At 31.3% G+C, this 13493-nt stretch overlaps 2 protein-coding genes across 2 annotated transcripts in view; both read right to left on the reverse strand.

Moving 5' to 3' along the window:
- Positions 1 to 13493, reverse strand: part of LOC109343645 (WEB family protein At2g40480-like) — a 32950-nt gene that overhangs the window by 11634 nt on the left and 7823 nt on the right. The gene's annotated exons all lie outside the window — the stretch shown is intronic.
- Positions 263 to 5035, reverse strand: LOC109343647 (transcription factor TGA1-like). The gene is made up of 9 exons (XM_019582047.1): positions 4918 to 5035; positions 3690 to 3928; positions 3517 to 3594; positions 3280 to 3339; positions 3123 to 3200; positions 2709 to 2772; positions 1776 to 2047; positions 1390 to 1617; positions 263 to 703 (listed from the first exon to the last, which is right to left on the reverse strand). The coding sequence occupies exons 2-9, from the start codon at positions 3846 to 3848 to the stop codon at positions 551 to 553; spliced, it is 1092 nt and encodes a 363-aa protein (XP_019437592.1). The 5' UTR covers positions 3849 to 3928; positions 4918 to 5035; the 3' UTR covers positions 263 to 550.

Genomic DNA, 13493 nt, shown 5'->3' on the forward strand with positions numbered 1-13493 from the left:
TCATAAAGTGAAAATGTGCTACTTGCAGAGCCTACAAGGCGTTGGTCTAATAGTGTAAGGCTCTGCTAGATCCTCAGGATGACCAAAAGGTCAATACTTCAATTTCTAGGAGTGATACTTGTTGGGAGGGGCAACCACGTATCCAAAAGGATTTGTTCCTTACCTAAAAGGGGAAAGAATACCGTTGATAATACAAAAAAAAGGAAAAATTTAGAATGGTTATAAATAAAGAGAATCCATTTATATTTAAGAACACATAATATTATACACATTTTACATGACCAACTTCCACACATGCTCATTGATATTCTAAATACATCATTTTGCAACCATTCAACATGCACCATGTATCCAAAATTAATTTATTTACAAACTCCTAATTAGCATTCATATTTACAACTTCTCCATAACACAAAACTGCTAGAAAAATGTGAGCAACTTGGAGCACACATGATACATGGTTTTGATGCTCTAATCAAAAGAAACTGATGATACTCATCACATCACAGTTCATATTACAAGTTAGTGTTCTTGTAATCTTGTTGTAAGACTATGCAGGTTCGCGAGGTTGATTAGACCATAGTGAGCTCAAACCTCTAAGGCGTTGGAAATATTCGCCGAAAACAAGAAAATATCGAGCAGCCTGACGGGTTGTCAGTATTCGAGAGATTTGCAGCATGGTTTCCTGCCGAAGATGATCAGCCTGTTTTACATAAAGCATGGTTCAATTTCTAACAGCCAAGCTAAAACTTCTTATACTGCTAAGTTTGTTATGTATATAGAAGTCAGAACAAACTCTAACTTTTCTTATTTGTGAAGTGAAGAGATAAATGCATATCTACTCTTGATCTAATCTATGTTAATAAGAAACCATAATGTCTTAATCCTCAGAAATTCAGATAAAAATGTAAAAGAAGATTATGATATTATATTTTGGACCTTTGAGATATATTGATTTGTGATTGAATTTTTTTATGAAACACTCTTCTTTAGTTTTGCATCAAATTACATGCATAACTACTACACATTACATGCTTATATTTCATATTTTTAAAGAAAACACTTATGTACAGGTTACAACAAGCAGAAGACATTCTTTGATTAACATGGCTTGCTATGAAGGGGAAAGTTTTATTAAATCGGTAAGAAATGTCTATCAGTGGTAAGGTTGCTACTTAGTAATCATGTCGTCACAAGTTCAAATCCTAAAAACAGCCAGTATGACTAAGTATATCTACCTCTGCAGACTCCACTAGGTGGTAGTCTTGTGCACTGTGAAAGTTTTATTAAATCGGTAAGAAATGTCTATCAATGGTGAGGTTGTTGTTTAATGACTATGAGGTCACGAGTTCAAATCCTAATGTCTATCAAGAAAGAGGTGCATATTACCTGGTTCACAAAGCACACCAAAGCTTCCAACTTCTCCATTGAAGAAGCCATTTGTTGAACATAGGATCCTTGGATGAGTTGTCCAGTTGCTACACTTTCAGCAAGTGTTTGCTGAAGTTTATCCATACCTTGTGAAAGAGCATCTTCTGCTTGCTGACATGATTTTCCAAGGTTTTGAAGATCCAATCTTTGTTGCTCTATCAAAGGTTCAATCAAAGGAAGAAGAACCTGCAATTAAAGCTTATATTATGCCATAGTTTCCAATAAGCTTTTTTCAGCTTATTGGAATAAGCCAATAAGGTTGTTTTAGCTTTTTAAAATCTAGACCAACATATTCTATGAATCATAGTTTCAAGTTCTTTAATTCATTAGATATGAACCATCACCTTTAGAAGCTCGGAGGGGCGAAAGCCTCCGATCCACAAAAAGAATCTTTCGGCTGTTGTTTTCCACATGCCAGACATAACATAGAAAACATCTGCTTTCGCCGCAGCAGATTTCATCCGAAATATTTCAGAATAGTGGTTCATTATGCCTTCTACTAGTATCCTTAGCTCTATGTCACCAATATGAGCATTTAAAGCAGTTCTCAGTTCTAAGATTTGTCTATTTTGCTCTTCCACCCAGAGTCCATACTCCATCTCAAAGATTGTAATTCCTGAAAATTTCGTAATCTTAGAATGCAAGAAATAATTGCAAACAATTGTATTATGCAAGAAGGAAACATACTCCATGAAACATGAGAATAATACTACATCAACCAACATGAACTATCTAAAGCATACACGATAACGCAGAAATTTCTTAACAATTCAAGATTTACAGTGAGATTCCTGAAAGTTATGCCTATGGCTAATATTTCTATATGCATATAACTTATACATATACAATTTTATCTCAACTTGCTGAGAATTTAAGATTATAGACATGTACTATGTAACAAAGAAAAGGAATTGCAATATTAACATATCAGACTATATAGTCTTGTATGGCAACAAATATCAAATCGAATAGATAATTAACTCTTCCAACAAGCACTTCCGGATATTTGTAAGAAAAAGAAAGAAGTGGAGTTACAAAAATTGGTTACGATCCGAAACGAAAAGGTTACCATACAACTATAAGAAACATCTGTACATATTTTGTCATGGTAAATGCTATAGATGTCAACTTAGTTTATAAGAGATTTAGGCAATGTTAAAAAAGCTGATTTCACCAAAGGAAAACATTACATTAACAAGACATGAAATAACATGAAGAAACAAACAAGCTTAAGCACAAGTAATTATGTATCTTTAGTAGCACAGTAAGAAACCAACCTGAATTTACAGGTTCCGGAAAATCAAGAGGATTAGAATCCAAACCTCCACCTACATATAACCCCTGCAGTTTTGTGCCTAAAGATGTTAAGAAAAAGAAAGAAGATACTACCTCTGTATCATAATGTTTGTCGTTTAAGGTTTTCGCACATCGAGTCGATTTGACTAAGTTACCTTCTACGAAATACTTCGGGTATTCATTCTCTCTTATTTCACTTGATGTAGAAACCAATAGATAAAGAATGAAGTTTTAAAAAAAACAATTAATGCATTCTTGGTTTTCTAAAGCGACAGATGAAATATAACAAAAATCGTTATCTATAATGATAAATATTACAAAATGGAGGGAGTATTGATCAACATTGGGTGATCCATATGAGAAACTACACGCATATAAGCTCATCTTCCTCGTACCTGCTGCCTTGCATGTTCAAGCTCTAGCTCCAACTGCATCAATTTCAGCCGACTCGATTCTAACTGCTGCACATAGGCCTGTAAAGCAACATCAGAAACTGCACGAACACTAATTTATCTAAATACGATATATCTATTAATGTATAACCATTCAAACCTTTTTCCGCAAACGACTCTTGCGAGCAGCCTCTCGATTTTGTGCAAGACGTCTTTGTGTCTGCATTGTTTCATCAAGTCAGGTTCCTAATTTCCCCCCACCATTTATATATCTAATGCTAGCATTACGGCAGCAGGTACTAAACAAAATTCCCAATGAAAGAAACTTGAAATGGTACAGCACAAAAATATCAACCTCTGCATCCAGAGGCATTGAATTTGCATAACATGCTCTTACCTTATTAGCAACAGGTTTATTCGCTTCTCGGTCGTACGTCTTAAATGTTCCGAGAACGCCGTGAGAAGCATCCTCTGACTAGGTATTAAACAGCATAAACAAAACTAGTTAGTAGGCAGAAAAGGCATTCACATTTAGCAATTAAACAAAGCACAAGTTCTGTAAATTCGAACCTGATTATCAAACTTCAGGTTCGACTCGTCAATTAAGGGCATGGATGCACCTAAATTACCGTTACTTTTGAAGTTTTCTCCCCACATATTAATCTGGTGGATCGGATCATATACACTCATCCTTCTCGAGGAAACAAACTGCGTCGATGGTGAATTCATGCTGTTTGGACTGATCAGTGCAGCAATTCAATCATTTAGGAAGGTAGGATCGGCTATATGGATCGAATGACACCATAATGCTGATACAATTAATCCAAAACTAAAAATTATGCCGCTGAGATAAAATGAATGTAGGAAGGTTGCATTTGAAGAAATAGTACTCAATTAAATAACTAACTCAAACTATTCTAAAATACTAGTGAAATATTTTCCATTAAGTTTTTCTAAGGAAAAAAGAAAGAGAAAAGCTTATAAAGTTGCATATGCTGCACAAGACCATCTTAAATCCTAACAAAAAATATAACCAAAAACTGAAAACCGTATCGGACAACGGTGAGATACGAAGCTTAAAGACTGAAAGATCAATCATTAACCAAAGACGAGAACTTTACTGGAGCACATCTTCTCCCACAAAATGTACCACGTCATGTATCGTCATCAAATTACAGCAAGTCACACATATAGTGGTACATTATTTGGGACAGCAGATGTTCTCCCGAACTTTATGAGCAAGAAATAGTAGAACTAGTCTTCATACTTGGTTGTTCCAGCATCATAGTATTAATAGCCAAATATAAACTGTGAACAAATATAAACTATAATCTCAAGAAAAAACAAGCACAAGCATAAAAAGAGCCATAAATTCTTTTAATCAACAATCCAAGCTTTAGTTTCTTTCTTCACCTCAGCCAAATTTGAACTACAACAGAAACAAAACACTTTATGCAAAAGATTCTAGATTAGTACTATGTTTCCAACCAAAAAGGGAACAAATTAAACATCATTTTTGGTAAACATAGGAAAACAAAATCCAAATTCTATACATACCCTTTATTTTTCAAAGACAACAATAGTTGTATAAGTAACAACCTTAAGAAGAAAGAAAGAAATTACTAGTTCAAAACAAAGACAAAAACATGTATGTAAATAGTTACATCATCATAATATCTGGTTGGAAATCAATTACAGCATAGTTAAATGGATTATATATATTAAAATCATTCACTAAACAAATAAAACTTAAAAGGGTAATAACAATAACAAGAAAAACTAGTAATTAGAAAGTTACTTTGAGAAATGAGAAAGTTTCCTTTTTTTGTTTTTCCTTCTTAAATCTTCATGGCAATAGAAAAAACAAGACAGAACTCATAAGCTTTGTATCATTGTGTTCGGAAGAGAACTTCTGAAGCTAGTTTCATATTTTATTATTATTATTATTAGTATATAATAATATAAATAATATGGAATTGAAAGCCCACCATACTTAAATGGAATTTATATTATAGTGTGTAACATATGATTCCATCACTTACTTGAAAGATTTATGGTCAACTACATAATTCTTCAAAGATTATGCCTTCTAAATACTAACTATGCCATTCTAAATTTCTAATTGTTTTTGTGTTTCCTTTTCATAGATATAAAAACAATTGTTTTTGCAATTTTTAACAAAAATAGTGTGACAGACATTTACCTAATATCATTCTTTTTTTTTTTTCGTAACAGTGTTCTTTTTTGTTCTTCATGTTATTATCGAACATCAACCACTGAATTAGAAATGGCAAAAAAACTTAACTCGTAGGTACCGTGAAAATACTCACTATATTTTTATAGGGACAATTCTATTTTATAAAAAGTAAAGTATGATTTTATCCCTAAGATTTTCAAACGTTATACAAGTTAATTGTCCTCTTACTTCATGTGTTAGTTAAAATCCATTTGACCTCACAATTCCCCTTATTGGCATAAACAGATTCATTTCCTACCTAGCTATTGTGCATGATCTTGAAGGTTACATAAATGGTGTGGGTTCAGTCCAATACTCGATATGGATGATGATAAATGATAAAAATAAAATTTTAACGGTTTAGATTTTTACTTATTTCTAAATAAAAATTCCAAAATATTATTATAATAGAAGTAGTTTATGATATTTAATCTTGGGCTTGTCATAATGTAGAGGGTGGATTCGAAATCAACAACATTGATGATATTGTACTTGATGAAGTGGATGTAAGAATTGTGTATCATATAATGGTTTAATAATTAAAGATATAGTTAAATCTTGTTGACTATCTTATGTAAAAATATCTTTGTATTATGATATCATTTCTATTTGAAAAAATTAAATAAATTTAAATAGATATTATGTTAAGTGATGTGACTATTTGTAAAGTCATCTTATATGAATGGTTACGTGAAATAACTTAACTATTTAGAAAGCCATTTTCATGATGGAAAGTATATAATAAAAGTACCTTATCATGCCCTATAAATTAAGAATGTGGTTCTCACTCTACCCAACTAAGGCACATTATCTCGTACTATAAAGAAATTAGTCAAGAAGGAGAAACCAACATTCTATGAATATGAAAAAAATCAACATCATATGTAGAGTGCATTTTTCAAGAAACGAGACTTTATCCCTCAAATCAAGTCTATGAGAACGACATATTTTCATTTACATATCTTTGTGAATAAAAATGAAAGTATATGTCTTAGCATTAGGATGATTATGATAGTTTATGCCTATATATAAACTATAAAAGTTTACATTGGAGATAAAGGTGGTAGATATTCAAAAGGAATCTTCATATGAGATTTTTGTATATTGTGGTTGTTGTTACACCAAATTTAATAGAAATGGTTAAATTGACACTTTTTTCCCTAGAGGATCAAATTGGAATTTAAAATTGGATAAATATCGAAAATTAGTGGCCTAACATTTGACTTCTATCATCTTTTCATGGCATTGTAAATTTGTAATAACGAATGTTAAAGTAAACATTCCAAATGGTATTACAGTATATTTTATTAAAATTAGATGTTTTGCTAGATTATTGGGGAGGAAAAAAAATCTTATATAGGTACGTACTAATTTGGGTACATCTAATAAAATGCTTTTACATTATTAAAATAGTTATAATAAAGATTTTGTTATACTTTTATATTATTATCTATACTATATATAAAGTCTCAAAATATGATGTAACTATTATTATTGTATAATTTTTACTTTTCTATTTTATTATCATAGGTAACCAACTATCTCAATCACTTTAAATTGGACATTCTAATAAAATAAAATTATAATTTAAAGTATATCTAATAAAAAATTATAATACCAAATACACCAAATACAAAAAAAAAATTAATTATACAAAATAAAAAATATAAAAATTAAATATTTAATAGTATAGAATAAAAATGTGGGTCAGTGAGCATGAAATGCTCATCGACACATTAATCTTAATTATGCGAAAGTATTACATTGATTATACATATTAGACCAAATAATTCTAGCTATAGATTAGGATGAGGAATTCGAATAATGAATATTTGGAGATTGAGATTACTTCTATTAGGCTAAGCTTAGATTCGATACATCCTACTCCACTTCCACGATTATATATATTAAAAGGCCTAACAAATCAAAGCATTTAACTAAAAAAGGTAAGCATTTGTACTAAAATTATACTTTTTTTCTAGATCATATGTATCTTATATACATAATAAACAATACTATTTGAGGATATATGGAACATCTATAATAATATGTGTCTATAACTCTCCTTGTCTCCTTATATATATTATTTACACACACAAAATTTGAATGTAAAACCTTACGTAAAGTGAATTAAATATTGTTGGTATTTTTGGTACGTGAACTGTATCGTTCAAGTAACAAAATCCGATAAATATTAGGATATCGTCTTCAAAGAGCAGAGTGAATCTATACTAATTCTTGAAGAAGTAAATTGAGTATATATTTACAAGATTTAAGATTTTGATATACATTTGGTTTTTGAATAAAGTTGTAAAAATATAAGAGTTAAACTATGAAATTAAATGAGTTGAGATTGAAGTTCATCTTTCTTTCCCTTTGCAATCCTTAGATTCAATTTCACATAATTTGTGAAATTACAGATTTTGATGCACATTTTCTTCAAATCATTTGTATCAATTCTTTGGGTACAAAATACTTAGATAATTACTCAAATATTAATTCCTTGGATATTTGACTTAAGTTTAATGTAAAAGTAATTCATATATCATTGTTCATTCCTAGAGCAATGATGTATCAAGGAAGATAAACCAGATTCGATACCAAGTTCAACTTCTCAATTAAACTTGGATCTAAGATCAAGAGTTCAATAACAAGGTAAATTCAAGCATTAAGCGCGAGATAAACTTTCCAAAATCAAATAACTCAATACATTAAAGAATTGAATCAAGGAGTACAAATGTTAGAAGATTACATTTTCAATCCCAACACTGCTCATCATTGCCATTAGAATATTCTTATCATGAGAAATTATAGATCTAAAGTCATTCCCACAACTTTTCTCCTCCTCTCCAGTGTTTATCTCTCTAAATTCGTGTGGAAAAGCTTAGAAAAATGGTTGGATCCTTCTTTTCATTTTCGTAACTGCCTATATCTGTTCTAGACTTCTGATCTCTCACTCAAGCTAGAGATTCTCGCTTGAGCGAGAGAATGACCACTTTTAACCATGAACACCTCGCTTGGGTGAGGACCAAGCCGTGCAACAGGTTCTTTTTTCTTCAACTATCGCTTGACCGACAATCCCTTACTTGGGCGAGGGACATGCAGCGCTTTGAGCATTTTTTCCTCCATTTGTCGTTTGAGCAACAGTCCCCTCACTTGGGTGAGGGGCATTCTTCCTGCTTGGGGGAAGTCGTGACTCACGAAAGAGATGTAGTGTTCAAAAATCCCAAACTTCTCATTTTTCTCATATTTTTCATGTTTCTTATTCTGCAATTTATATAAACACATGTAAGTTCCTAAACAATACAAATTTAAACTAAATTTTTGGAAGTTATATACAATTTGTATCATAATATACATTAAATGTCCAAAATCATATACATTTCATTCACAAAATGGCACTTAACAAATATCTATCATTTGAATCAAGTCTCTATTGGTTACTAACGACAGTTTACATGTATACAAATTAATAGTTAAATACAATATAATAATTCTGTATTTTTACTGTAAATTTATCCTCTTATATCTATTTTCTTGTCTTCTTCTTAGCAGGGTTGTAAAATGCCTAATTAACAAATCAAAACATGTCATATTAAACATGTTCAAAACTATATCCTCAATAATATTAAAATAAAAACAAAAAAATTAATAAATTTATTTTTTTAATTGCTATGACATATTTTATAGTTTAGAACAATAAATCATTATCCAAAAAAGGACCGTTAACCCAGGTGAGACTTAAAAAGTGTGATTTTTGCATTATTTTAAATGAGAGTGTACAATAATGTTATCCATGCATGCAACTTTTACACAAGAAAACCAGAAATGCAAACGTGTAAACATTGGATAAGACCCCACCTCCTTTGAAATATGAAATACCTCATTATATTATTTTATTACAAAACTTCTATGTCTATCTTTGTTCCCATGATCTCATTTTCTATAAATAAAGGAATCTCATAAAGACATCTAATTAAACATATTATAATGATATGATATGGCATACATTATATTTAAAACTTACCCACGATTACGGATGACAAAAAAATCCGACCCATGGGTATCCATAAAAATACCCATAAAAGATACTCACAATAATAATTTATGGACGAGAGTGAGTTTTGTGATATCCGCAAATTTATATATTTAATTTTTAGTTAAATTTTTATATATTTATTATCATTTTAATATTATATATCATATACTTTATTATTATTTCATAATAAATTACATATATTTGACTATGATCATAAATTTATCATATAAACATCATATTATTCATGTAACAATTATTTTTACATGTTGATTATTATAAATTATATAAATTTATAATTAAAATTAAAAACCCATAGGATACTCGCAAATACCCGTTACCCCACGAGTACCCACAAATATTGTGGGTTTAGATACGGGAAAACACTACCTGCGTCCACCCGTGCCCGTTGCCATTCTACGCACGATGCTACGTATGCATCCCGCACAAATTTCCCTATCCAGACAAAAGGGTCCAAAATTATATTGTTATTTATATGTCTTCCTTTCTCCAATTTGTCCTTTGCTCTATATTTTAATTGAGAAAAAAAATTAATTTCAATAGTGCGAGAATTTTATACATTATTAATTTATTTTCCACTATTTATATTTAATAATCATTGAATCTTAAATATAAGTAATACAAATGAATTGTAAATAATATACTTGATTGTATATGAATCTTTAATATACTACTATTGCATAGTTATGATACTCATTTTAATTAGCCATCCCACAAAGCACAAGCCTCTCATGTGATATATAAATTGGCCTTTCATATCATGTTGGGACTAGAATAACGATGATCACACATTTCAGTTCCTTTCTTATGGACGAAAAATAAAATATTAGGTGATGCTCACATGCAAATAAATTGTTAAAGATAATGGGAAAGACTATAGAGAGTGGAAGTGATATCAATAATAATTAGGATAATTTGGTAGACCCAACTATAGGAGTTGTAGTTGTGATTTTGGTTTCATAATGCTTTGCCAACTTTATCTAGGTCCACTAACTCTTAATTAATTCAAACTATTGATTTTTTTTAAAAATGAATCTAAGATGTGAATTTTTTCTCTTTCTTCAATTTTATAATTTATAACAACTTATAATATTTAGACTTTTTTTTCTTACATATTTCTTATTTTTATTTGGGCAGGACAATTTACCTCATCCTTAACACCAAACATCTAATTGTTGTTATTTGTAATAAAATTAATTACACTGACACTTCCTGAGTTTTAGTAAAATTACACAATTTTTTATACCTACACAAACCTCCCTTAGTTTTTATACTTTCATTACACTGACCACCACTGCATGAGAAATAAGTGTAATTTTTTAAATAAAAAATGTAATAAATGCAATTAAGTTAAACAAAACATATGAGGAAAAATTCAAATAATATACAAATCAATGTATCTTCATTATTTTTGATTACAAAATGCATCAACAATTCTAAAGAGATATTGTTTAAATTGTTCTTATACTATAACGTAAAGAACTAAAAATAATAAAGATGTATCGACTCATATATTATTTGGACTTGTCTCCACAATATACCATGTTTTGTTTAACTTAATTACATTTATCACATTTTTTGTTTAAAAGATTGCACTTATTTCCCATGTAGGATGATCCGTGTAATGAAAGTATAAAAATTAGAGGGGTTTGTGTAGGTGTAGAAAATTGAGGGGTAATTTGTGTAATTTCGCTACAACTCAAGGAATGTCAATATAATTTACTCTTTGTAATAAAATATAAAATAAGAATGACACAAAAGTTGATTAAAATTTGATTTGATTTGTACAACTATGAATATTTTTAATAGTTGATCACTCAAATTCTTCTCCTCTTATCCCTGATCCTTCACAGAACGACCTTGAAGCTGGTCCCACCGAACAAATTCAATGCCGGATTTGTCTCGAAACGATTGGTAACTTGTTATTTCGATTTTATGCATTTTGTTATTGGAAAGTAAGTCCCACTGTTAAGATGTTTAGGTGTTTCTTCTCTGAATAAATTGCTATTTGTTAGGGAGTTTGTTGCTTTTACTTTTTGTGTAGGAGAATCCCATGTTATTAGGTATTGTTATACGTGGGATTAGTGGTTTCCTTATTCAGTTACTTGCATTGTGTATTTAACTCTATTTTCAAGTCAATAAACCTCTACTGCATTCTGTAGCAATTCAGCCTCTGTTTTTAACATTTGGTATCAGAGCTCCATACTGGGGCCTGATTTAAAACAAAAAAGCGCAACAACTTTCATTCTCTTTGCAGCAAGTTTTTATTTGATGGCTTCTGACAGCTTTGTGCAACCTGCTATTCCACGCTTCGATGGTCACTATGACCACTGGAGTATGTTGATGGAAAATTTCCTGCGATCCAAGGAATACTGGACTCTCGTGGAAACTGGCATCATTGAACCTACTAATGAGACAATTTTAACAGAAGCACAAAGAAAGACATTGGAGGATCAAAAATTGAAGGATTTGAAGGCAAAGAATTATTTGTTTCAAGCAATAGATCGTGCTGTATTGGAGATAATCCTAAAGAAGGATACTGCCAAAGATATTTGGGACTCAATGAAGAAAAAGTACCAACAGAAAAAGTACCAAGGCACTGCACGGGTGAAACGTGCACAACTCCAAGCTCTTCGCAAAGAGTTTGAAATTCTTCACATGAAGGAAGGAGAGTCAGTCAATGATTACTTTGGAAGAACACTATCAATTGCAAACAAGATGCGTGTTAATGGAGAAAAGCTGGAGGATATTGCTGTCATTGAGAAAATCCTTCGCTCAATGACTAAATTTGACTATGTGGTGTGTTCTATTGAAGAATCGAATGACATAGATTGTCTTTCGATTGATGTGTTGCAAAGTTCACTCTTTGTTCATGAACAGAGGATGACCAACCATATTGTGGAGGAGCAAGCCTTGAAAGTCACTGCTCATGAAGGAAATATTTTTCAAGGAAGAGGACATGGAGGATTTCAAGGAAGAGGTAGAGGTAGAGGACGCCAATCTTACAATCAAGGAACACAATTTAACCAGGCAAGGGTGGAATGTTATCATTGTCACAAGCATGGCCATTATCAGTATGAATGTCCCGAAAAAGAGAAGGAATCTAAGGTAAAATTTTCTGAAACTGAAGGAGAAGTACTATTGATGGCTTATATTGACAAGAATAATTCATCAAACAATACTTGGTATCTAGATTATGGTTGTAGCAATCACATGTGTGGGAACTAATCTTTGTTTTGTAAAATCTTTGTTTTATGATTTGGATGAAACCTTTAGAGAAACTGTTAAGCTAGGTAACAATTCTTCCATTACTGTTATGGGAAAAGGGAATATTAAATTCCATATGAAAAACAACATTGTGCATACAATTGCCAGTGTGTTTTATATCCCAGATTTGAAAAGCAATCTCATTAGTATGGGCCAACTACAAGAAAAAGGTTATATCATCATCATCCAACAAAGTAGGTGTCAAATTCATCATCCATAGAAGGGCCTAATAGCAGAAACTGAAATGACAGCCAATCGAATGCTCCCTCTACACATTCAGTATGGTGTCCAGAGGTGTTTCTCCACAAGATTTCAAGATCCAACATGGTTGTGGCACTTGCGTTATGGTCATTTGAGTTTCAAAGGCTTGAAAATCCTACATGAGAAGAACATGATGAAAGGACTGCCTAATATTAACAATCCCATAGAAATATGTGAAGATTGTATTGTTGGTAAACATCATCGTGACTCTTTCCCACAAGGAAAAGCATGGAGAGCAAAACAAATCTTACAGTTGGTGCATTCAGACATTTGTGGACCTATCAATCCAACATCGAATGGAAACAAAAGGTACTTTATTACATTCATAGATGATTTGAGTCGAAAAACATGGATTTATTTCTTGCAGGAGAAATCTGAAGCTCTTGCTGTTTTTAAAAGCTTTAAGGCTCGAGTTGAAAAAAATTCTGGCAAGTATATTCAGATCCTTCGTACAGATCGTGGTGGTGAATTTAATTCACATAACTTTGTAAGTTTTTGTGAATTACATGGAATACGGAGGCAACTTACTACTGCATACACACCGCAACAAAAC

Source organism: Lupinus angustifolius, chromosome LG03 (assembly GCF_001865875.1).
Source record: "Lupinus angustifolius cultivar Tanjil chromosome LG03, LupAngTanjil_v1.0, whole genome shotgun sequence".
Taxonomy (NCBI): Eukaryota; Viridiplantae; Streptophyta; class Magnoliopsida; order Fabales; family Fabaceae; genus Lupinus; species Lupinus angustifolius.

Bases quoted from the DNA above. Each gene is read 5' to 3' on its own strand.
- LOC109343647 (XM_019582047.1), bottom strand. From the start codon at position 3,848: ATGAATTCACCATCGACGCAGTTTGTTTCCTCGAGAAGGATGAGTGTA. The intron at 3,595-3,689 runs GTTCGAATTTAC...TTTAATACCTAG, and splicing joins ACCTGAAGTTTGATAATCAG to TCAGAGGATGCTTCTCACGG. The intron at 2,773-3,122 runs GTACGAGGAAGA...ACAAAACTGCAG, and splicing joins TTGAACATGCAAGGCAGCAG to GGGTTATATGTAGGTGGAGG.